The sequence below is a fragment of the Mytilus galloprovincialis genome, chromosome 6 (genome assembly GCF_965363235.1).
Source record: "Mytilus galloprovincialis chromosome 6, xbMytGall1.hap1.1, whole genome shotgun sequence".
Taxonomy (NCBI): domain Eukaryota; kingdom Metazoa; phylum Mollusca; class Bivalvia; order Mytilida; family Mytilidae; genus Mytilus; species Mytilus galloprovincialis.
Genome location: NC_134843.1, coordinates 1,582,100 through 1,608,109, shown reverse-complemented (window position 1 = coordinate 1,608,109; position 26,010 = coordinate 1,582,100). Strand labels below are relative to the sequence as shown.

At 31.1% G+C, this 26,010-nt stretch overlaps 1 protein-coding gene and 1 pseudogene across 1 annotated transcript; one reads left to right on the top strand and one right to left on the bottom strand.

Moving 5' to 3' along the window:
* Positions 1-29: 29 nt before the first annotated feature.
* LOC143078675 (cleavage and polyadenylation specificity factor subunit 5-like) lies at positions 30-25,010 on the top strand. The gene is made up of 7 exons (XM_076253560.1): positions 30-185; positions 2,066-2,266; positions 2,933-2,996; positions 4,320-4,409; positions 4,871-4,946; positions 5,410-5,524; positions 24,541-25,010. Exons 1-7 carry the CDS (start codon positions 64-66, stop codon positions 24,560-24,562), a joined length of 690 nt encoding a protein of 229 aa, XP_076109675.1. The 5' UTR covers positions 30-63; the 3' UTR covers positions 24,563-25,010.
* LOC143081101 (uncharacterized) lies at positions 9,021-19,094 on the bottom strand (annotated as a pseudogene).
* Positions 25,011-26,010: the final 1,000 nt, after the last annotated feature.

Sequence of the window (26,010 nt, the reverse complement as noted above, 5' to 3'; positions counted from 1 at the left end):
TTGTTGCTGATTTGCCTCAAATTAATATAAAAAGAACCAGAATAAAGTAGGAAAACATTGACAATGGCGTCACATGGAAGAGCACACGGCGTTCCCCACGGTTGGCCTAAACAATCTAATTCCGCATCCTTCCCAAAATATGGCACTGCAAATCCTCTCATAACTCTCGACAGACCAATCAATTTGTAAGCACTCTAGCCATATAGGTTCATGTGTCTTTTAATTTATCTATCAGAAATTCATGATCTTTCTGCAACACTCCAACAGCAAGACAGGATCTGTATGATTCCGGATAAGTGTTCCTGGTTATTTTAGTTCTTTTGAAGAATGCGTAAACCACAGACCCAACTCAATCAGGTCATGAACAATACTAGCTAACCCTCATATTGAGCAGGTTGGGAACAAACCCTCTATATGGTAATTATATCTGTATAGAGGGATAATCCTTCTATAGAGGGGTAAAATTATCCCTCTATAGAGGGATATATTTGTTTAGACTGGATTTAAATCAGTATAGGGCAGAATGGCATTCTCTACTTATTATGGCAGTAACCTGGAACAGTTGATGCACCAATTGATGTACTTAATTTAATATGCAAATGCCCAGTTTGATGCTTATCTGACTAAATATAAAATCTATTGTTCACCATGATTGAAAGCTGTGACGATCAGGTAAATTCTACTCACTTATGCCTCACTGAACAGAATTTCTATTGTTAGATTTAACATGAAATTTAAAGGTCAACTATTCCTTTTGTTGTTGATCAGGTGTTCAGATAGGTTTACAATAGATTGCAAGTTTTGTCACTTTAGCAGAAAACTGGTTATCCCAATTTTTAGTAAAGTGCATATGTTGATGCATATAATGCTAGAGATTATAGCCAATATAACTAGAAAATGCCATTCTGCCCTAATTTGCTTTAAATCCAGTGCAAACAAAAATACCCCTCTATAGAGGGATAATTTTATCCCTCTAAAGAAGGATTATCCCTCTATAGAGGTATAATCACCATACAGGGGGTTTGTTCCCAACCTGTTGAGAGCGGGAGACTCTAGCACAAACAACAAAATTACGGAAATCTCCCGCTTGCCAGTCCAGTCCCGAACAGGATTAAAATCTCTCGCTTTTGGATATTTTGACCTGGAATAATACGAGTTCAAAATTCTCTGCCTTTTCAACAAAATGTTAAGCTTTTTTTTAAATTTGTTTCCTATTATACTTGTACTTTTCATTAATTTATTTAAATAACCATTGATGGACCAACTGCATTAACTGTTTGGTCTATCATACATTTTTCATGTATGCTAAATACAAATTATTGCGTAAATATGACTTTTTTTTTTAGAAAAATCATATACAATTTACTTAAACATGTGTCAAAATCATTATAACACCATATAAAATATAGTTTTCCGATCATATCTATTGGCTTTCCGGTTAATATTCAGCTTTGGAGTTCTTAAGAAAATGTGGTTTTGATAAGGGATGTCAAACTCTGTAAAGATTTACTAATCAAGTATAACATACAAGTTGGATTTATTGAGCGATACTCAAGTACTCGCTCGGTTACACATTTACCAAATGGAAACACAAAATTATACCCAATAAAAATGTTTTTTGTTTAAACTTAAGAAAACAATAACATTCTAACAGGAAACCGAATAGTTGAGCAATACTTGAGTACTTGTTGACATCCCTAGTTTTGATGATATGAATTAATAGACCACTCTTCAGTTATTTCCTTCAATGGAAAAGTTTGTCAGTTATGCTTTTAGCTTCTTTATGACATCATTAATCAGATGGAGTGGATCCCTTGTATCTATCAAGCTTCTTCATGATTATAATTTATTATGCAGCACAAACTAGAAATAAAACCAAAGTATATAAGGGAATGCAACTAAGTAGAAGGATGTCTATTGCAGTAGAATGTATTAGAATGTGAATTACACATGTACCTGAATTGAGGTATAATTCACCAATTTCTGATTTGTTAATTATTTACTGCCTTGCAACTTTTATCAGTAATGAGAAATTGGAGAATAATATATTAAATATTTTTTTCAGGTATCCTTTAACTAACTACACATTTGGTACAAAAGAGCCTCTATATGAAAAGGATAGTTCTGTACCAGCCAGATTTGCCAGGATGAGGGAAGATTTTGAGAAGATTGGTATGAGACGATCGGTTGAGGGTGTATTAATTGTACATGAGCATGGTCTTCCACATGTACTGCTGTTACAGCTTGGTACAACTTTCTTCAAATTGTAAGTTTTTCAAGTTTGTCACTCAATATAACTCTATATATTGAACTTTTATTGAAGAAGAAGCTTCAATTTACATGATTAATATTGAAATTGTTATAATGGAATGTCAAATGATTGTTGTTTGACCTACATTGGCAAATATTACACAAACTATTGATAAGATATACATGTATACTGGAAATAGAATATGTTTCATTGTTTATTTCTTTTGTATTGAATAACTTCTTGCATAATTATCAAGTTTAAATACTTTTAAAGCAGTCTGAATTTAGAAAGGTACGACAATTATAAATACGTCTAGTGTTAATGTTTGACATAGGGAGTATACATATAACGTCACATTGTTAAGATACCAAAGAAGTTGCAACAGTTTCACTGAATTTTCATTTATGGCATTTTAAGCTAAATTATCTATTAAATGGAATTTATTTTAATATGTGGCATTAGAATGGAGATAACTGTATTGTATTTTAAGCTTGGTCTTTTTAAAACTTGATTTTACTGTCGCAAATATCCGTTTTCCTAGCTCTGCTATGGATCATTAGGTAACTCAATTTTTTACCATAAAAACTAAGGCCAAGCGTTAAATACAATACAGTTATCTCTTAGATATTGTGGTGTAGTGTGTCAAGTATTAATGGATTATAAAGTACCTTTGTTTTGCAGACCCGGAGGTGAATTAAATACAAGTGAAGATCAAGTTGAAGGCCTTAAAAGATTACTTACAGAGGTGAATTACATATTAAGTTGGACCATATTTATGATAAAATTTGATCTTAGATGAGCTTGTTATATATATATACATTTTACAACAATGGTTGGAAAAAAAATATGAACAATGTCTTTTTGAGATTGTTATATACATTTAAATTTATGTAGAAATAAATATGAAAGAAATACAAAGTTTCAAGTGTCTTGTTAAGCTTGTTGTATACATGTGAGATTTAAATAGTTCATTTAAAGGAATTATGAACAGTATGTATAGTTTGCAAGTATTTTCTGTGGGAAAAAATATTATAGTTTTGACTTGACATTTTGGTGTATCACAAGCTAAAACGTCTAGACTGCTTGACTACCATGAAATACTATGATTATACTTGATATTTAGGTGTACCATAAGCCAAAGATCAAGACTGCATGACAACCATGAATTACTATTTCAAGACTTGGTATTTAGGTGTATCATAAGCAAATAACCAAGACGGCATGATATGAAGTACTATTTCAAGACTTGATATTTAGGTGTATCATAAGCCAAAGATCAAGACTACATGACTACCATGAAACACTATTTCAAGACTTGATATTTAGGTGTATCATAAGCCAAAGACCAAGACAAAATGACTACCATGTTCTTCATAAATAATCAAAACACCCTTTACCCAATGCTTAAGCCCAAATTCGGGTTACATCTTCAGGTCAAATGTTTACCGTAGCATGTCAAAATGTTTACCATCATGACCATAACATGTCCAAATGTTTACCGTACCAACTTTAAATGCAAACTGTAATACATGTATGCACATTAGCTAAATAAAGATTGCTGTAACCATGGAACATCCCACTTAGATATCAATTAGATACATATTTCATATTTATCCACTGAATAACGCTGATCCGCCAGATAACTGAACCGCAGGTTAACTATAAACCGCCAGTTAACTCTGAACCGCTGGTTAACTGAACTGCAGCTTAACTCTGAAATAGCCGGTTACCATGGTTTCCATATCTATATAAATAGGGGCAACCATTAATCCACCATTCTGCCTCTGATGAAGGTCTGTTTTGGACCAAAACCGTCCAGGCTATGAAACATCATCAGGCGCTGTTAATTATGTGTATTGGCATATCCACTATATTCTTATGTTTTTACATTTTTCCCCACTGATACACATAATTGATATGGCATCTACTAACTAAAGCTCTATTTGGAGCGAATGTGTTTAGAGACCTCTTATGTCAGTACACCTTTCCTATATTACCTATAGATAGAATATAATTCAATTATCTATGGTAAATTATAACTATTAAATATGAATTATATTGTATACAGACACTTGGCAGACAAGATGGAGGGACCATGGAGTGGGCCATAGAAGATACGATAGGAAACTGGTGGAGACCAAACTTTGAACCACCTCAGGTAAGACATTTAAATAGAAGGTGGTTATATTTAAAAAAAAAACAAACTCCAACAGTATTTTGTGGGGTTCGTGTTGCTTATAAGTCTATAGTGTTCTATGTTGTGTCTTGTGTACTATTATTTGTTTTTCTTTTTCATTTTTAGCCATGACTTTGTCAGTTTATTTTCGATCTGAGAGTTGTTTGTCCCTCTGGTATCTTTTACCCCTGTCTTATAACCTCTGCAGGTACATAAATAGAAACTAAATGTAGCATATTATATGAATATTGAACTTTACTTGTGAAACAGCTCTTCATTAATGTTCAAAAATTCAAAACCATAAGATTTGCCCATTTGTGATTTCTTTTACAGTATTTGTAAGTGGTCTTTTTTTTCTAAAGTGAAAATTTCTTTTCAGTAATCTCAATGTGTATAAACTATTTTAAGTTTATTTTATATACTAATGGTGTTTTTTTTCTCAGTATCCCTACATACCAGCCCATATAACAAAGCCAAAAGAACACAAAAGATTGTTTTTAGTACAGTTACCAGAAAAAGGTAAGATTTAAGTCATTTGCTTGAATTAGAATACACTTACCATTTTCTCTACAATCGGCACAGAGACTGCATTTAGAAACGCAGAGACTTTCCTTGCACTTGAAGTTATTGGTTAATTTTTCATCATACTTTTAAACATAAATACAAATTTGCTGGAAAAGGTATGCTTTATGATGTTTAATGAAAAATTCTTAAAAACCAGGAAGACTATTATGGACTTTAATGTTGAAGGTTGTACAGTAAGTTGGTGATGTGACCCTTAATCGATGTTTGTTCAGAAATTTTTAGTTTGGGGCTGTTACTACGAAATTGTGAAATATAATATAAGATTTTAATCAGATAATTTCAAATTTTTCTAAGAGCAACATTGATTTTAACTTGTTTTGGTTGTGAACTCTCTGTTTTTCTATATAATTCTTTTACATTTACCAGGTTTTTAATTTTTTATGTATGTTCATTTCAGCATTGTTTGCAGTCCCTAGAAATTACAAATTAGTAGCAGCACCATTATTTGAACTCTATGACAATTCTGCTGGATATGGTCCTATTATATCAAGTTTACCTCAGGCATTGAGCAGGTAAGGCAATAAAAGAACAAATGACATCTCAGCTGTTAGATGTGGTCCAAATTTACAGTACGTTTTATCAAGACACCAAGACACTTACCTCTCAGTATAAATTAGCAAAATGCTAGTTGGAACAGTTTATTGATATTTTTAAAAATATTTTTTATATGACTAATGATTGATCATTGAAGAATGTAGCTATATCAAAACATAAGATTTTAATTTAAACTTTTTTTTATGTAATTTGAAATTTGATAAGGGGAGATAATATTGTTCAGTGTGTTATCATTATAAGTTGTCTCCTATGTAATACAACTTAAAGCAAACAAGTTTGCAAGACAAGGAAGTTACCCATATATTATCAAAATAAAAGTGAGAAAGAGCAAATATAATTATTCCTGCCTACTTTTATTGTAAAATAATATAGCTTAAATTTTATCGGAGGAGCAAAATCTATTTTAGATAATTGCTCAATGATGTTGAAATTATCAAGATCTAGTCGTGTCATGAGTAATCAACAATTATTGGTGCTAATTTTTGTTAGTTTTTCCTTAATCTGTCCTCTACATGTTATAGTTAGTTGTCCCCAATTAAAGGAAATTCTAAAATTTCTTCATATGTTTTTCAACCAAAATTAAAAAATGTAAGAACCAAAATTTGCTGTGGATAATATCAAATGATAGAGAAAAGTATTACGATTGAACAGATTTTTCTTGCCTTATGTTTTGTTTAGGTTAAATATCTTTAATATCACATGAGGCACTTACATGAGGCACTTTCAATGTCTATCATCATTTGGTATATGTGCACTATCATCAGTTAGCTATTTATCTTATACCTTTAAGTCAGCATCGTCCGAAGACGGATGGTTTGCGGATAATAACTTTAGTATAAGTAAATAGAAATCAATAAAAAAGGGGAAAACAAGGGTTTTTCTGGTTAAAGGACAATTCAAAAGCAGTGTAAGGGAGGTAATGCAATCAAGATTTAAAGAATACTGTTATGTTTGATTACTTGATTGCCTCCCTTACACTGCTTGTTTTCAAAAGTTTAAAGAAGAAATCTTCAATTGCATAGTATTGTGCAATAGATTTGTTAGATCTTTGACCACATTTACATTGTGAGAAAAACCTATATTTGGTCAAAAATTTGACCACAATCCAAATTCAGACAGTTTCAAGCTTGAATATTGTGACCAAATTTGCTCCAACTATTCAGGGTTTGACCACTGGGGTTGTATAAAGCTGCACCCTGCTAAGCACCTGGTTAATGTATATATTTGTAGTACACATGCGTGAATTTGGTATCGGGTCGACTCTCCCTGTTTACATGTTCACCCTTGGTCTGTTCGTCCTGAGTTCTTTCTCACATATTGTACATTCGCCCTGTGTTCATTCTCTTTACTCTTATCAAGAACGTTGTATAATACGTCCTTGTATTTATTAAAAAATATTAATATTAAGGGTATAAAACCTCTAAAACACGATTTTGTGTGAAAATCATCACAAAAATATGATTGTTCCTTATTTTGTTCCCAAGGTAAGACAATCAGTTCATCCAATCAAATTCTGTGTTTCTCATGATCAAATTAATAAGCCAATCAAAAATGTTTTCTCTGAATATTATTCTAACATGCTAGATTTTGAACTTGTGTTGTTTTCATCTAGTTGTACCAAATCGTGAACATGGCAGGTGAATTTTCATCTGCAAGGAGGTTTTTACACAGCTTCAGGATAAAAGCATGGCTGATTGACAAAATTCAATGATGCAGTACTACCATAAAGATAATAAATAGTAGTTTTTTCACTAATTCATTGACATAATACTTGTTGTAACATATATTATTATTGTATTCAATTAAATCATTTAAAGCACAAACAGGTTGGGACACACCCCCACCCCCCTTTTCCCCATTATGAGTGGTGTCCCTTAAATGAGGGACTGTCCCTAAAACAAGGGGTCATTTTACTATTGAAAAAAAAAGAAAGAAAATTTTTAAGATTTTTAACTCAAAAGTGGGAAAATTCATTATATTTGGAACAACTTTTCTAAATGAGGGGTCTAATTGATAAAGAAGATATAAGTTTAGAAACATCATAAAATTCTTTTGACATGTTTTGACCATTTTTAAATACTTGATAGATGCATAGTTCTTTGAGAAAACTTTCATCAAATAATATGAATATAAAGGTGCTCATTTTTACAGTGGTTTGTAATGTTCTTCCAATGAGGGTTTCCCCTCATTTGGGAAACCCTCATTTGGAGTGTTTTTCCCAACTTGTTAAAGGTCCATCTTTGTGAATAATTCAAAATTGGAAATTTCAACAAGCATTTAATATCCTTACACAAGAAAATAAATCCTGGTCTGCTACATGTTCATCTTTTCTACTGATTTAATAACTAGAATCATGCAAACAGACTTAAGAAAAAGGCATGTAAGCTCATCATACAAATATGACACTTTTTCTAGACAATCCAGATCGCGCAAAATACTTCGCTAAAAATTGTAACCTTTTAAAAAAAAACCTTGGGAACTTTCAAAAGTTGGCAGGTATGTAATAAGTCTTACTATTTTCATGCTCCATTTATGGGCATTATGTTTTCTGGTCTGACCGTCCGTCCTGCTTCAGGTTAAAGTTTATGGTCGAGGTAGTTTTTGATGAAGTTGAAATCCAATCAACTTGAAACTTAGTACACATGTGTTCCTTATGATATGATCTTTCTAATTTTACTGCCAAATTGAAGATTTTACCTGATTTTCACGCTCCACTGAACATATAAAATGATTATACGGATGGGAAATCCATGTACTTATGACACATTCATGTTTGAAGAAAAAAAATATGTCATAACGATAATGGAACAAAGCAGGCTGGGTTAGTGGGGCTGCTTTTATGCTAATTCAAGTTACCTTTTATTCACCTTCCTCCAACTCAGAGCAATCAGCTCTTTGATTAAAAGATGTTAGGTATATGCCAATAGGACAGCAATGCAAAAACACAGAAGTACTGACCAGTAATAAAACTTAGTATATATGTGTAAAAACAATAAGATTACTAGAAATAAAAGCTTAAGGCTGAACGTATATATGTGTAAAAAACAATAAGATTACTAGAAATAAAATCTTAAGGCCGAGCGTATATATGTGTAAAAACAATAAGTTTACTAGAAATAAAAGCTTAAAAACCAAGCGAGTCTCTTGCTTTCCATATGTAATGTCATTTCTTTTTAAGTTATAAATGGAGAAGCATATAGTATGATTTGATGTATATTGTTTAAATGCATGTGAAAACATGTTGACTGTCTCATGGTGACTGGGAGGAATAATTGCAATAAAAAGGCTATACTGGAAATATTCTTTAATTGAGAATGGAAAAGGGAATGTGTCAGAAAGACTACAACCCTACCAAAAGCTTGAATACAGCAAAAAAACCCAGCACCTGGAGTCGGGCTTCAGCTGGGCCCTGAACAAAAATGTGTACTAGTTCAGCAAAAAATGAACGTCACACTAAACTCTGAAACATATAATTGAACCAAAATACTTTTTCTGCATCTTGATAAATTCCTAGGTATTTATTGTGCAGTATTCTGTGGTGACAGGTTTCATTAGTTTTGACAAGCAGTATAGCTTGATAAATATTTAAGGGTTAGGATTTATGTAAGGGCTAAATATCTTACTGAATAGTGGTATTTCACAAAGAAAACAAATCGTTTTATGTGTTATTTGAATAATCCTTGTAAACCAAAAGTTGGAAACAAGATTCATAAAAAAAATATTTAGCATTAAAACTGAAAGGGTTTTCACTTAATAGATCGGCCATAAATATCTCCGTGTGAGCCAAGGCTCCGTGTTGAAAACCGTATCATGACCTATAATGGTTTACTAACAAAATTGTGACTTGGATGGAGAGTTGTCTCATTGGCACTCATACCACATATTCCTATATCTATAAAATGATAAATATCATGGCTCTACTTTCAGATTTGTAATTGCGACATATGTTTGAGAAAATTTATAATAAATAGATATCTTGCACAGGAAATCAAAATAGTATAATTGTACAAAAAGGCATAAGAAAGTTTGAGTTAGATTTGGTTCTCAAATAACACTCCAAACATAAGCTCTTTCAAAAGTTCTTTTTAGTGAATATAAATAACATTTACAAAAAAAATAAAAAAATATACATAATATAAAAACAGATAGCTTGCAGGTAAAGGATTTTAGCAGCAAATTAGAATCAATATTAATGACCAAAATTAAATTTGAAAAAACACAACTGAAAATTGAATAAAAAATACTACAGTAACTGCAATATGCTTTTCGTGCAATTCCATAACTAGACTGAGAGTAGTTTCATTGTAATTTGTTTTATTTTCATTTAAATAACAGAGAAGCAAAAAATAAAATCCCAAGTTATTATTCATAATACAAATTTTTCAAATTTAATTTTGATTATTATTATTGATTCCTCATTTCATCTTATTAAGAAAATGATTTTGTTTAGCGTTGGAAGAATTGTTGAGGAAGTTTCCTTTGTTATGTTGTATTGTTGTGATTTGACTCGAGACATTAAGGCGTTAATTTTGTCTGACACATAAAAGACTGGGATTAAAACAATGACATGTTTTTTATAGAAGTTTCTTGAAGAAAATTTGAAGACAGCCTCATTTGCATACAATGACAAAGATGACACTTGTGTATTCAATGAGTCACTTGTTCCCCATCTGGCTCAAAGTCCAGCTTCATAAACAAATTTCCTCCCGACGCGTCTTAATTTGACGTAATAATTAATCCTTTTTTAGACTTTATCCATTTAAGTCGTCAAATTGGTAATGGGTCGGCATTGGACAACAGAAATTAATTGCATTTTTAGGTTATGACAAAATGTGATAATTGGTATGGAGAGAAAAGTTATCAAATAAAAACATTCCTATGAGGGGGAAAAGATGATTTAAGTCAAATTGAAACAAGACGCATTGCGTAGTTTAACTTTAATGACAAAATTAATGACTGGATTTTCCAGAGTAATTAAATTTCATATATTATTGTTGAATGTTCCTGCTTTTTGGTTTTTTTAAAGATATGAAATTTTCTTTAGACAATTAATTCTTTTTCAGAATGAAGATTAAATATGAAAACATAAGTTTTAAAACTTAAAACCAAATTTTCTATTTGAAGAATCTTAAGTTATTGGAAAAAAAACATATTGGTGTGGATTCAGTTATTTTCATGGGCACCAATTTTTCGTTGATGAAGGAAAACTTGCATATATCGTGGACTTTTAATTTCGTGGTTTTGCCAAAGTCTATAAACAAGTCTTTAGAAAATGTGTCATTTGTTGAACATTTAATTTCGTAGTTCACATATACCCACGAAATCCCGGAAAGTTGGTATCCAACGAATAATAAATGAATCCTAACTAGATAAAAGATATTCTTAATGAATAAATATTGGGTCAGTTACTGTAATAGAATTATAGAGTTGATCTGTATAGTTACTCAATGACAAGTGAAAACAAAAAAAATTAAGTTATGAAATTTGCTAAAATGATCATATTGGGCTGAACAAATATTTTCATTCCTTATTTTCCATATCGGTGTATTTTACACTTTATGATTATAAGGTGGGCATGTCTGTGTAACCAAGGGTCCTTTCTCAAATATAACATTCAAAAGTTCAATTAGCTGAAATTTAAAAGAAAATTTCAGGACCAAATAGCAATGCTTATTTTTTTTAATGTTTACATCTGTAGAAAATGATCAATTCACCACAAAAATTAACCTATAATTAATATTCATCTAGACTTCACAATAATATTTTAAATAGGAATGGTGGTTTGATATTAATTCATATAGAAAAAAAATCATAAGTTCGTATAAGTTCTATATCCTGGTCCTGTAACAACATTTTGTAAAGCACAGTAGGGTAGTGAGTGGGTTGTTACTGTGCCTACATGCAATTCCAAACACTCTAAAGTAATATATTATATTCTTGGGGATGTATATCTTCCCTTTGTTAGGACTATACTTAAAGATTTATACCCTGTTACTAAACCTTCATTAGCCATATACAATGTTACATCAGGGTTACAATAACATCAGAATTGAACCATAGATCTAAATTTCTTACTACATAAGATTTTACACTTTATGGTGAAATCCAACATGTTTTAGTGGAGAATTCAGCAGGTTGGATGTCAGTCCAAGATTTATACCTCATTTAAATTTTAATCATTTATTGTTCTCAGTAGGACATAAACCATTAAAATTGAAAATTCATCACCTGATTGTGCAAGAGAGAAGATGCTACATGTCTTGTTAACGGGGATTAATGTACAAAACTCCGCCAAAAAAATGACCAGATTTATTGATTTGGAAAAGTTAAATGTGAAAAGGCTTGGATTGATAATGATAAATTATTAACTTTTACAGTTACAATTTGGCATTGCCATTAAAGTAAAAGACAATCAGGTATCTATCTTAATTAGTGCAGATACAAGTGGCGTTGATTTCAAATTAACCCGTCCTAGAATCTATCATTTGTCAATTATCTCCCCTTATGGAATCTATAGATCAAATAGGTTGTAAAATATCTGCTAGTGCATATCCAAGTCCAATTTAGTATCATGCCATACAGTAATACAGATGTAGGAATCTTTTTTTATGATATAATAAAATTTATACAATAAATATGGCTTTTTCAACAATATTATAATTCTTTGAGCACAGTGCCTGTGATAATATCAGTGTCATCGCTGGTGGATAAAGATGTGATATTGAAAAAAAGTATATACCGGTAATATTTAATATTAAAAATAATCATCTTGCACCATAGCATCCCAGTAAACAGAGAATTTTGAAATACCATTCTAGTAAGCAATTGGAAGATGTCTATTTATTTTTGAAATCGTTTTATATCCCTATAATAGATATCAGTTTGACAGTTGACATATTTTATCCAGGGCCAAATCTGTATAGTGCCATACAGATGCAAAATTCTGTTATATGATATAATAAAATGTTCTCAATATCAAACACCTTAACAAGTACAATACCTCTAGCACAGGTATGGTGATGATAGCATTGATGTCAATTATTGACAGAAAGTAAGAATAATTGGTCTATTATACAGAAAAATGGGCCAAAATATAAAGAATATATAGAATGAGGTGCTAAAATGTAATCAATAGAGAATAATGAGAAAAAAAATTAAAGAAGAGAGAAAATTGCCAACGTAGTAGGGACCAAATTGGTCCAAAATTAATCTTTATTTGATTTCATCAAAAAAATGAATTATTGGGGTTCTTTGATATGCCAAATCTAACGGTGTATTCAGATTCTTAATTTTTGGTCCTGTTTTCAAATTGGTCTACAAAATTAAACTAAGCTTGATTTTAACAAAAATTGAATTCTTGGGGTTCTTTGATATGCTGAATCTAAACATGCTCTACTTAGATTTTTAACCGAATTTTTGTGTCAAAAATGTCGGTTATTGATTTGGGGATGTACGGCGGGCAGTTGGGAGGCCGGGCGGGCGGGCGGGCGGGCAGCAACCAAATGTTGTCCGTGCATTTACTCATGAACCAGTCAACCAAACCTTTTAAAATTTTAATATGTTGTTACTGACAACAAAATGGAGGTCATGTTCAATAATGACGATTTTGACTTTTACCATTCAGGAGTTACGGTTCTTGAAAGTTTAAAAAATATTGTGTCCGTGCATTTACTCATGAACCGTTCAACCAAACCTTTTAAAATTTTAATATGTTGTTACTGATAACATAACGGAGGTCAAGTTCAATAATGACGATTTTTACTTTTACCGTTCAGGAGTTACGGTTCTTGAAAGTTTAAAAAATGTCGTGTCCGTGCATTTACTCATGAACCAGTCAACCAAACCTTTTAAAATTTTAATATGTTGTTACTGACAACAAAATGGAGGTCAAGTTCAATAATGACGATTTTGACTTTTACCATTCAGGAGTTACGGTTCTTGAAAGTTTAAAAAATGTTGTGTCCATGCATTTACTCATGAACCGTTCAACTAAACCTTTTAAAATTTTAATATGTTGTTACTGACAACATAACGGAAGTCAAGTTCAATAATGACGATTTTTACTTCTACCGTTCAGGAGTTACGGGTCTTGAAAGTTTAAAAAATGTCATGTCCGTGCATTTACTCATGAACCAGTCAACCAAACCTTTTAAAATTTTAATATGTTGTTACTGACAACAAAATGGAGGTCAAGTTCAATAATGACGATTTTGACTTTTACCGTTAAGGAGTAACGGTTCTTGAAAGTTTAAAAAATGTTGTGTCCGTGCATTTACTCATGAACCGTTCAACCAAACCTTTTAAAATTTTAATATGTTGTTACTGACAACATAACGGAGATCAAGTTCAATAATGACGATTTTTACTTTTACCGTTCAGGAGTTACGGGTCTTGAAAGTTTGAAAAATGTTGTGTCCGTGCATTTACTCATGAACCAGTCAACCAAACCTTTTAAAATTTTAATATGTTGTTACTGACTACAAAATGGAGGTCAAGTTCAATAATGACGATTTTGACTTTTACCGTTAAGGAGTAACGGTTCTTGAAAGTTTAAAAAATGTTGTGTCCATGCATTTACTCCTGAACCGTTCAACCAAACCTTTTAAAATTTTAAAATGTTGTTACTGACAACATAACGGAGGTCAAGTTCAATAATGACGATTTTTACTTTTACCGTTCAGGAGTTACGGTTCTTGAAAGTTTAAAAAATGTCGTGTCCATGCATTTACTCATGAACCAGTCAACCAAACCTTTAAAATTTTAATATGTTGTTACTGACAACAAAATGGAGGTCAAGTTCAATAATGACGATTTTGACTTTTACCGTTTAGGAGTTACGGTTCTTGAAAGTTTAAAAAATGTTGTGTCCGTGCATTTACTCATGAACCGTTCAACCAAACCTTTTAAAATTTTAATATGTTGTTACTGACAACAAAATGGAGGTCAAGTTCAATAATGACGATTTTGACTTTTACCGTTCAAGAGTTACGGTTCTTGAAAGTTTAAATTCATTTTTTTAGATATTTTCAAAATCCTAGGTAGGTGGACTTAGTAATTTTTTCTTACTTTATGCATTAAGGGCACACAGTTTGTCCTGCTAGACGGTCATTTTCTATCTAGTTTATATGTTGTTATTGTTGACAACATGGAAGTCAAGTTTGATATTGATAATCATAAATTTTTTAGGAGTTTTGGTCCTTGTAATATTGATAAATGCCAGAACACAAATAAATGTTAAAGAATCTGGTTTACTGTCATTTTGACAGCTCTTGTTGATTATGGGCCCAGTTTTCAAGTTGGTCCAAATCGGGGTCCAAAATTATTATATTAAGTATTGTGCAATAGCAAGAAATTTTTAATTGCACAGTATTCCGCAATAGCAAGAAATCTTCAATTGCACAGTAATGTGCAATAGCAAGAAATTTTCAATTGCACAGTATTGTGCAATAGCAAGAAATCTTCAATTGCACAGTATTGTGCAATAGCAAGAAATCTTCAATTGCACAGTATTGCCCAATAGCAAGAAATATCTAATTGCACAATATTGCGCAATAGCAGGAAATTTTCAATTGCACAGTTTTGCGCAATAGCAATAGCAAGAAATATTCAATTGCACAGTATTGTCCCGTTTTCAAATTGGTCTACATTAAGGTCCAAAAGTTAAACTTTGTTTGATTTCAACAAAGACATAAGACATAAGACATAAAGCTTTATTTAGAGTCGGTATAAGCAAGCAATTACAAACATAAGCTCTGAAGAGCTTTTAAAACCGACATAACAACAAGTAAAACAAAACATACATATCGAGTCATGCACACAATATTAAACATATAAAGCAAGAGTTCACAAAAGTTCTTTAAGCATCGTATATGTTAAACACATACTGATACATGCAATTATGAGATAAAAACAAAAGCACAAATAAAATGGTTTGCACATAGAAAGCACATTAAAAGCACATAAAGTTTCTAAAATTAGCACAAAGCAGCAGAAGCACTATAGTAAAGATAATAAAATAAATTTGCCATGCTGAAACTAAAGCAACAAACCAAAAAAAATGAACATAAATTAACTGGTTTTGCAGGCAAAGCATTGGCATGAGCTGCCAGACCAAGAATTTATCAAGTTTTTGAATTGATTTAAAGATGATTGCTTTCGAAGCTCATCTGGCAGCTCATTCCAAAGCCTAGCACCCGCATACCTGAAAGATTGTAGGTCATATGCAGTTGTTCTTACATGTGGTAGATCTGCTGTATTCTGGTATCTGAAAGAGTAAGTGTTTTCCTTTAAGTGAATCAAATCATGGAGATATACAGGACAATCTTTATTTATAATTTTGAAAATTTCAATCGCCAAAGATCGCATTCTTCTTATTTTTAAAGATGGTAATTTTGATTTGCAGAGTAGATCTTCATAACTTGCTGAATGGTCTTCATAGATGAACCTTAGTGCTCTCTCTTGAATTTTCTCTATCTTTTTTGCATTTACCTCACCACAAAAGTGCCAAACTAGTGGGCAGTAGTTAAAGTTGGACATTATGAAAGAATAATAAATTGTTAATTTTCCGAGTTTAGTCAGGTGTTTACCTATTCTTTTAATACATTTAATTGTTTGGATGCTTTTTTACATATTATAGAGACATGTTCATTGAAATTTAGTATAAAATCTATTGTTACACCTAGAAGTTTAACGTTATCTTCAAACTCTATTTCATTACCTTCTAATTTAAATTTTTGGTTTTTGTCTTTAGTTTTTTTACCTACAGCTATTGCTTGAAATTTTTCTGGATTTGCTTTCATTTTATTTATTGAGAACCAGTTTATCAAAATTTTACTTTCATCTTCTAAAGTTTTAATTAATTTATCTAAATCGTTATCTGCGTATGAGAGGGTGTTGTCATCTGCATAATTATAGAGTTCACTTTTATGAATAAAATAGAAAATGTCATTTAAAAAATATTAAATAATGTTGGCCCTAATATTGACCCTTGTGGCACCCCTTTAAACATTGTTTGCCAATAGCTTGAATTAGTACCTACTTTAACACACTGTTTTCTATTAGTTAAATAGCTTTCCAAAAGTTTAAGAGATGAGGCGGAAACCCCATAGGATTTTAATTTTAGTAGGAGGAGGTCATGGGGTAGGCAGTCAAAAGCCTTGGACAAGTCCATTAATATAGCTGCTACATATTTATTCTGATCTAAAGCCTTTTTCCAATCTTCAATTATTTTTAATAAAGCGGTTTGGCATCCATATCCTTTTCGAAAAGCTGACAGAAAAATGTGGAAAAATGAATTAAAGTATTCAACTAGTTGATTTTCTATAGACCTCTCAAAAAGTTTTGAAATCATGTGCAATATACTTACAGGTCTATAGTTTCCTTTATCAAGGGTGTTTGATTTTTTTATGCAGGGGTATTACTTGTGCTTCTTTTAATTTGTCTGGGAAAACAGCTGATTCAAATGATTTATTTATTAGTTTAGAAATTGGATTGGATATTTTAGATTCGGATAATTTTAGTATTTTTGAAGAGATTCCATCTTTTCCTGTTGCCTTTTTGATGTTAATTTTATTGATTTGTTTTTTAACAAACTCTGAATTTACTGGGCTAAAATTTAGTTCTTCTTTTTCTGGTTTATTTTCTTTTATTATTTTAATACTTGGATGATGTTCATCTATTACAGTATCTATTGATCCGATATCTTTGGCAACATTTATAAAAAAATTCTTAAATAATTCAGCAACTTCATTTTGATTGTTAATTATCTTATTTTCTTCACAAAGGATTAGGTCTTTTGAAAAATGTGAACCTTTGCTGTTAGGACCTCCTATGCATCTTTCCATGAAATAGTTTCTGATGGATTTCTTTTTAATTTTATTTACTAGATTTCTTTGTTTTCTGTAGCATTCCCAATTTGTTTTATTTTTAAAATTTTGATATTTGTTGTATGCCATTCTTTTTTTATATATTTCCCTTCGTAAAGTTTGATTCATGAATGGTGCTGGTTTGTTGATGGCTTTCTTTTTTTTTTTCATAGGTATGTGTTTGTCTATAACCTCCATGAAAGTAGTTTCAAATGTGTCATATGCTGTATTTACATCTGCTGATTTTTCTATTATATCAGTTAAGTTTTTTCCATTTAAATCTGTCAAAAAAAGTTCCTGATCAAAGTGTTTGAAACTTCTGTAATTTATGAAACCTTTATTCATTTTTGGTAGTTTGCCTTTAATTTGAGTGGAAATAATGTTATGAACATCACTCAAACCACAGTTGAAATTTAAAATATTTTGACAATAAGTTGGTTGGTTTGTAAGAATAACATCATTTAATGTGGCAGGGGCATGTTTTGTAAAACAAGTTGGGTTTTTTACCAAATTTGTGAAATCAAAAATATCACAGATATCATTTAGGGGGGTACATTTTTTCTGGGAGAGCATGTTATAATTTAAGTCACCAAGTAGAAGAAAATTATCATACATGGTTGATAATTTATCACATGTACATATAAACTCATTTTTAAAATTATCATCTGTTATTGAAGGAGGTCTATAAAGTCCTGCAATTAACCATTTTCTATTATTAATATGCATTTCTACCATAATTGATTCAGTAAATTTAAGTTCAAATTTGTCTTTTCTGTCGCATGCTATGTCGGATCTAACATACATAACAAGACCACCGCCATGAGATGTTCGGTTTTTCCTCCAGAAGTGGAAATTATCGACTTTAAATAGAGCGTCTGGAAAAGAGTCATCTATTTTTGTTTCTGCTATAATCAGCATATCTACAGTGTTTTTACGTAGAAGTTCTTTAATGGAACAGAATTTGTACCTTAGGCTGTTGATATTAAGGTATGCACATGAAAATGTATCAGGGTGTTTCCTTCGTGCAAATATATCATGATGTTCATCTCCCGAGTCACTGTTTACAATATTAATTGACCCATTTTGTGAACTCCCGGATAGGTTAAAACTGGTACTACAGCTCTGGCTAAAGGTGTCATTAAAAAACGATTCCGTAAAGTTTGGAAGTCGCTGGCTGCATCCATAGCAATAAAATGTATCATCTGATGTTGATAATATGTGATATTGTGTACTTGAGATGTTTGTACATTTAAGGTGTGTCCAGTTGTCGCAAAAATCACATTGAAAGGCCTTTTGGTTTGACCTCACTGATTTTTTGCAATCTGTACAGGGGGTGTTTGATAGGCCCTGGATTGATGTTAATATCACCACATAGTAAAATTGTTAATATAAAACAGAATTTTGATGAACTTTTGATCTTCCTATGTTCAAGTGAAATTTTTTCTGGTCGGCCATGTTGTGAGTAGTCGAGTTGGCTAGGACAAAATATTTGGATGACAAAGTCTAATTCATTCTCCCTTGAAGTTTGTGAACAGGCGTAGAAACCTAGATTTTCGGCTTTTACCTCATTGAGATCTGAACGGTGGGATTTCTCTGGCTGTAAACGTGCAAAAAATCCAAAAATAAGGAGAGCAATTTTAAGTCCGCCACTACCTGCCGCCATCTTGTATTGCAAAAATTGAATATATGGGGTTCTTCAATATGCTCAATCTAACCATGTATTTAGTTTTTAATATTTGACCCGATTATCAAATTGGTACACCTTGAAGTGTAAAGGGTCTAAAATTAAACATTATTTGATTTCATCAAAAATTTGAAATCTTGGGGTTCTATGATATGCTGAATCTAACCATGTATTTAGATTTTGGATATTGGACCATAATATGTAAATGTCCAATTTAAAATTTTTAAGTTTTTAAGTTTAATTTCTTAGACCGCATTCATTCTGTGTGAAACCTGTGTAAACTATTTAATCACAATCCAAATTCAGAGCTCTATCAAGCTTAAATGTTGTGTCCATACTTGCCTCAATTGTTCAGGGTTCGACCTCTGCGGTCGTATAAAGCTGCGCCCTGCGGAGCATCTGGTTTTTCAAATTACATAATGAAATCATTTAACTTTGAAATATGAATATCTTAACATAAAATTAAACATTGTATCAAAAAGAAAAATCATAATTTTATGAGAAAAAAACCATAAATTGTGTAAATTATTTGTCATTGTATAAAAAGTGTAAAAAATTTTGAACATCAGACATCTGGAAAAATGATTTGAATTTGTGATTCCATCTCATGATAATATAGCTCTAAAGTAGTTTTGTCAATTTAAATCAAATTCCTTACCAAATATTCATCAACAAGGAACAAAGAGATACCAGTCTCATATTACCATAAAGCATTAAGATTTAATAACGAAATAATGAAGAAATTTTGAGAAAACTGTGAATCTCTACCACTTGGAACTAACATTCTGTTATTTAATCGTTAATATTAAAGAGTTCTACATTTATTTGGCTTGAAGAACCCCCTGGGCAACAGATTCCAACGTTCAATTATAACAGGGGAGCGTGTTCCTCTCATGCATTATAACAAAATCTCATAACGTCAGACAAATTATAAAAGCCAAATTTCTATTGTATGGTAATATAGCAGCTTTTTTTTGTATGGGTCTTTTGACATCTTAAAGAAGTGTAATCCGGGTGAATCACGCCCTTGAATCATGGATTTTAATTGTTTGATCAGTCAGTAAAGAATTTTTTCTTCAGAATACACACTTCCATTGTTCTTAGAAGAATGGACTGTTACAGACGATTTCAGTGAAAGTTATAATTATGATAAGAGGGGTGGTGATGTAGAAATATCAGATTAAGGTTTATCACATCACGGCAGACAAAGGACACATCCAATCGTCTGTCGGTGTTATTGTCACATTTTTTTTAGAGATTAGTTTTAGAAGCTTTTAAAACGAAAAGACAAAATAGGAAAAGAGAACTTATGTCATTATTTTGTTACATTTTGTTGCATGTCTATGCATTAATTACAAATTACAGAAGATGTTATTCTGAAAATAAGGAACTGAACAAACAAGACACTATTGATTGAGACTGTCTTATTTATTTTGTTAATTGAGGAAATTTTTGGCCTTTTTCTTTATTTTCAACGATTCTAATGATTTGATAAAGATAACCTAAACAAAAGCAGTTATTATGAAATTTATGAAAAACTTGCAGAAAACAAACCAACTGGCATTGTCTTGTAGAAACATAAAAACAATTATCAAGATTGACTGTTTCTTCCCTTTATGGTTGACCATGTGGATGACCATTGCTAACCATTGTTGTGGTCAGTACAACAGTTGCTCAGACTGCTTGACCGGTTCACTGTAAGGACACTTAAATCATACATCTATTAATATTTCATTGATCAAATGAAGTTTATGATTTAATCCTCATATTTGGTGTTTGGTTGAAGAGTTCAAATGAAAAATAATTTATCAAAAACAATAACTTAATTTAGAAAAGGTATATCTGGATTTTTCATAGAAATCTGTGATAGATAAAGTTAATGCTCAACATTTAAAAAAAAAAAAAATTTAGTATAAAAAAGAATTTCCAGATGTTTTCCCTAGAGTATTTTTAAGATATGATTCTTTGAAAGTCTTGAAAAATACAGGTGTTGAAAAGTAAAACCCGCATTAATTACAAGGTATATGAAATTTTTATCAAATAAATTTTTCCTTTCCATCAAGTATTTTGCAATTTATAACCCATATAGGATATGATATATATATATATTGGTGTGTTAGGTATTTTCAATTTTAGTTTAGCTGCAGTGAGTTTCTGCTAGTGGTTCATTTTGAATATCCAAACAAAAGAACTAGACTTTTTGACATGAACTTAATTGACCAAATTGGTGGTCATTTGAGGATACACCTGGCTGACCAGGTAGTATCTTACTGTACTGACCATTGGTCAGTTGAGGCCATCTTTTATCCTAAAATAACCTGTCTGTGGTCAGTTTGTCCTAAAATAACCCTGGTCACTCAGGTCCAGTTAGCTCTGGACAATGGTCAACAGATGACCACCTGCTGAATATTAAAATAAAGGGTCAACTGGTCATTTGGCTATAGAAAGTGACCATTTGGTCAGAATTTTTATATTTATGGATTAATTTGATTGGTTTAAATATAATCATTTGATGCAGAAAAGTTATTATCTTAATATGAAAATGGTGATTTTATTTAGAATATGATCTGAGTAATTAGAGATGTTACTAGTACCCACATCTGTTGTTAGATTGTTGGGATGACCAGTGGTGAACTTTGATATTTTATATCAAATTATTCTATCCTGTAGGAAATAACTGTTTATAACTTTCTACCATACTATTTTTCATTGTGAAATGTTTATATAATGTGACATTCAAGTTTCTCCCAATCAAAATCTTATTTATTTTTAACTCTTAAAAATTAAAAAGCAAATTTGTATTTTTGTTGCATGACAAAAACAAGTGATCAGTCTGGTTTATAAGAAATTGATAAGAATGCATTTTCTTGTAGTATTTGAAGGTTTCTGGGCACTAAATGTTTCAATAATAAAACAGTATGTTGACCTATTTTCATGTTCCTGACATTGTTGGAGTCGTGTCTCATTGATATTTATATCACATCTTAATTTCATTTCTATGTGCAGATGCTAAAAGATGGACTAAAAAGTCCAAAGAACTTTTATTATTTAATGACTGGTCCACTTTTCATGTTATTAAAATATCCAGAAAAAACTATTTCCTCAATATTTACACATATTTCTTGTTCATTCTTGTGCTTAGAAGGTTCTCATTCTCCCCCCCCCCCCTTTTATATCTTAATCAGTGGAATAACAAACAGTCAATTTTATCTTGGGTCTTTTTTAAAGTCAATTCGGAAATAAGTTGATGTCAAAGTGTCTTTAGCATCTAGGACCAAAAAGTAAATTGAAAGTAATTGTTTTCTAGAACCAGGGTTGTCTGAGGACATGTGCAGTTGGACAGATGAAAGTTTTTTTTGTAAGGATTTATGGACAGATGGACAAATCTGTCAAATAAAAAAATTGTTGCGAATAATAGATAGAAACATGCAAAGATAAAAATGCTTAATGCTAGCTGTCACATTACAAACCTGCTATTTAAATCAGTTAATGTTTCTGCACAATAGAATCTAACATGTTTATTTGAATAGGAAGATCGCTGAATAAATATTGGTTTAAAGTGTTGATTTTATAAAAGAATAAATTAGATACAAATGGTCAAGTTCTATTGTTATACACTACAAAGAATTAGTCCTCTTCTTATTGTAGGATTTAAAGTCATTTTTGTTGAATTTACTGATTAAAGAATTATTACTCTTTCTTCCATCAAATGATGATTTTTTGACATCGTTTATCTGCAGTTGATATCTATTGTAAAGAACATGTGCCTGTAATTTAAAAGCAACAATTCAATCATACAAAATCACAATTGGATAAACTACCTTGTTATTTAAATGTAAATAAGACAAATCTAATTATTTATTAAAAATGATATTTTTATGATTTATTCTGATTTTTATGAAAATTTAAGAGAGATCAAAAGAAATCACATTTATAACTGAACCTTGTTTCAACAATATTTTTACCTCTAACGCCAAGTATATGATATTTTTGAAATTGTAGAAAAAAGCAAAAACTAACAAAAAGTACACATATAATTATTTGCTTTTTTTTTCCTCAACTCAACTAGTATTGGCTAATTTTAATCAAATCCATCCAAGTTTCCAGAAAAATAGGATCAGATTCAAAACATTTTTAAATTTTTAAAAAACTTTTGAAAAAGTCCTGAAAAAGAATAGAAATTATAACGAAAAGAATATCTTAGTACATAAAAAAGTAGTTTGAAACATAACGAAAAAGTTATGTGTTATGGAAATCCACTAAATGGAATGCCATTTGGCAATTCTCTGTTATGAAATGTTTCTTATAACGCTGGAAGGAACAAACTTACAAAACTGCTTTATTCTGTGTTCAAGTTATATTAATACAGTCCCCCTCCCCCCCTCCCGAAAAAAAAAATGCTGATAGAATTAAAGTATGGCAACCCTGTCCTCTTTAAAAAGAAGAATGAATAATAATAGCAATTTTATTATAAATAATTCATTTAAAATCTGCCTGATTTGGTAATTTTAACACATAACATTGAAAGCAACACATTTTGATTATGGGATAAGATCAGTTTACCCAATGGGTAACAGCATAGCTATGATTTTTATCAATGTAATGTTATACATGAGGTGTTCAACAAATTGCTAGTTATTTTATATAGATACTATCTTATGCAAAAGATGAAAAAAAATTCTATTGTTGACCAGATGTTCGAGGCGGGGTTTTAATACACATTAGTTGATTGTTGTTGTATTTTATGTTTACGCTGGACGAAATTAAATTAATGGTAGTATTACCCTGTTACTATAATTATATTATCAAGATCTTTTGTCAAGTCTGGTCTTACAGGATGTTCACGATGTTATAAATGATCACAGATTTGTTGCATGGAGAGTTAAAGGTTATAGGGGATCATTTTTGAACTAACGGTGTTGGAAATTTGTATTTTTATGTCTCAGCTTCTGACTCTCCCCTGGGGATTTTACTTCTTTCGCAAATTATCTTTTTTCCCCAAGATTTTGACGATTTTAATAAAGTAAGAGACATGGAGTTTGTCACTAAAATTAAACATTAACATTGAGATGAGAGGATTTAATTGGTTAGAATCAATAAACTGTGGGGGGACTTCCAGTCTGTGGGAAACTTTCTTTGTTTAGAAAATTATTATCTAAAGAAAAATTTGCCATAACTTGGTTCATAGAATAGGGTACAATTAGTTTAAATTGATGTGAAAGACTGTCGCTCAAGACATCCTTAATTAGGATTAATCATGCAAAAACGCCACAAAAAGCATGTTGACCATTTCATCTCAAACAAAGAAACTTGTAAAAGAATGAAAAGCATTATCTGTCATTGTTGTGTTTAGAGGAGATAGTGAAATTATTGTCATTGTTCATTTAAGACAATTTTATAAATTCTATATTTTATTTCTTTTCAGATTCAATTTCATCTATAATTAATAGGATTTGTTTGTTTGTCTAAAGAAGAGAGAATTTGGTGTTGTAAAATGGCAGCTCACAGACAAGCTGATCTGTTTAGAGACAGGACTCTACTTTTTAATAAAAAAGACATGTTTTTTCATGATTTTATATAATAAGACACCTATATGTAACATTTTAGGGTTAATCTTTATACTTGATTTTTTCAAGTCAATAAAATATAGATAACTGTAAAAATGGACATTTTTTAAACAATCAGATTTTCACCTTTTATCATGTCAATAGCTAACGGCTCAATTGTAAGAGCCATGAGATTAATTTGTATGATTTTGTAGTTTAAAAGTGCAAAATAAGAAGGGAAAATACAGCAATTTCATATATTTTAGTCATTTTCATTGATGCATTTGTAAGTCACCATCATCTGAAATCATTTTTTGTACATACATATTTCAATAATCATGAAAATATTTGTTATCTTCATTTGTTAAAAGTGATTTGTTTTTTTACTGACCATCAAAAAGTAAATTCACAAAAATACTGAAATTTCAAGGAAAATTCTAAACAGAAAGTCAGTAATCAAATTGGTAAAATCAAAAGCTCAAACACATCAAACAAATGGATAACAACTGTCATATTCCTGACTTGGTACAGGCATCAACTGTAAGTTAAATCCAGTATAGTACCCAAGTGCTCTAGATAGGATATTTGCACACTTTATACATGTAGCCCATGGAGTGAATTAAATATTTAAAAGTCATCTGACCTCACTGGTAATTTTACCACATTTCAATAACTATTTCAATTTCTAAAAGGAGGTGCTAACTCATCAATATATCTTATTTGAGAAGGTTTTATTTTCACAGTACAATGGTTGCTCAACCCATATCATTGGTGGAAACTGAGAAATAAAGGCAACGGTAGTATACCGCTGTTCAAAACTCGTAAATCTATGGACAAAAAACAAAATTGGGGTAACAAACCAAAACTGAGGGAAACGCATTAAATATAAGAGGAGAACAACGACACAACATTAAAATGTAACACACACAGAAACGGACTAAGCATTAGACAAAATCTGATGAGAAAACACCTGCCAACTGTCACTATTTGCGGGGGATTTCCCCCATAGAGGCTCCCAAATTGAAATTTTGAAAGAGCAATTTTGTCCTCAATTTTCAACAAAACAATTAATTTTCAATAACTTTAGGCTTGTAAAAGTATGAAGAAGCCAAAAAAAAACATTAAAATGTATTTGAAGGTCCCCTTAAAGGTTTTTTAGGACTATGATAGCCATCTTTTACGTAAAACCCCCATGGGCATTTTGAAAAGTTGGCAGGTTGAGAATAACAAATATAACATCAAAAACAAATACATGAATTTTGGATAGAAAAGTACCGTGACACATCTTACAGTAATGTGAATTCACACTCGAATATAAGATAAAACAAACGCCACAACGGAAACACAAC

Excerpts from the sequence above, each read along its gene's own strand:
- LOC143078675 (XM_076253560.1), top strand. The coding sequence starts at position 64 with ATGGCGTCACATGGAAGAGCACACGGCGTTCCCCACGGTTGGCCTAAA. Across the intron at positions 186-2,065 it reads CTCGACAGACCAATCAATTT|GTATCCTTTAACTAACTACA; the intron begins GTAAGCACTCTA and ends TATTTTTTTCAG. Across the intron at positions 5,525-24,540 it reads TTACCTCAGGCATTGAGCAG|ATTCAATTTCATCTATAATT; the intron begins GTAAGGCAATAA and ends ATTTCTTTTCAG.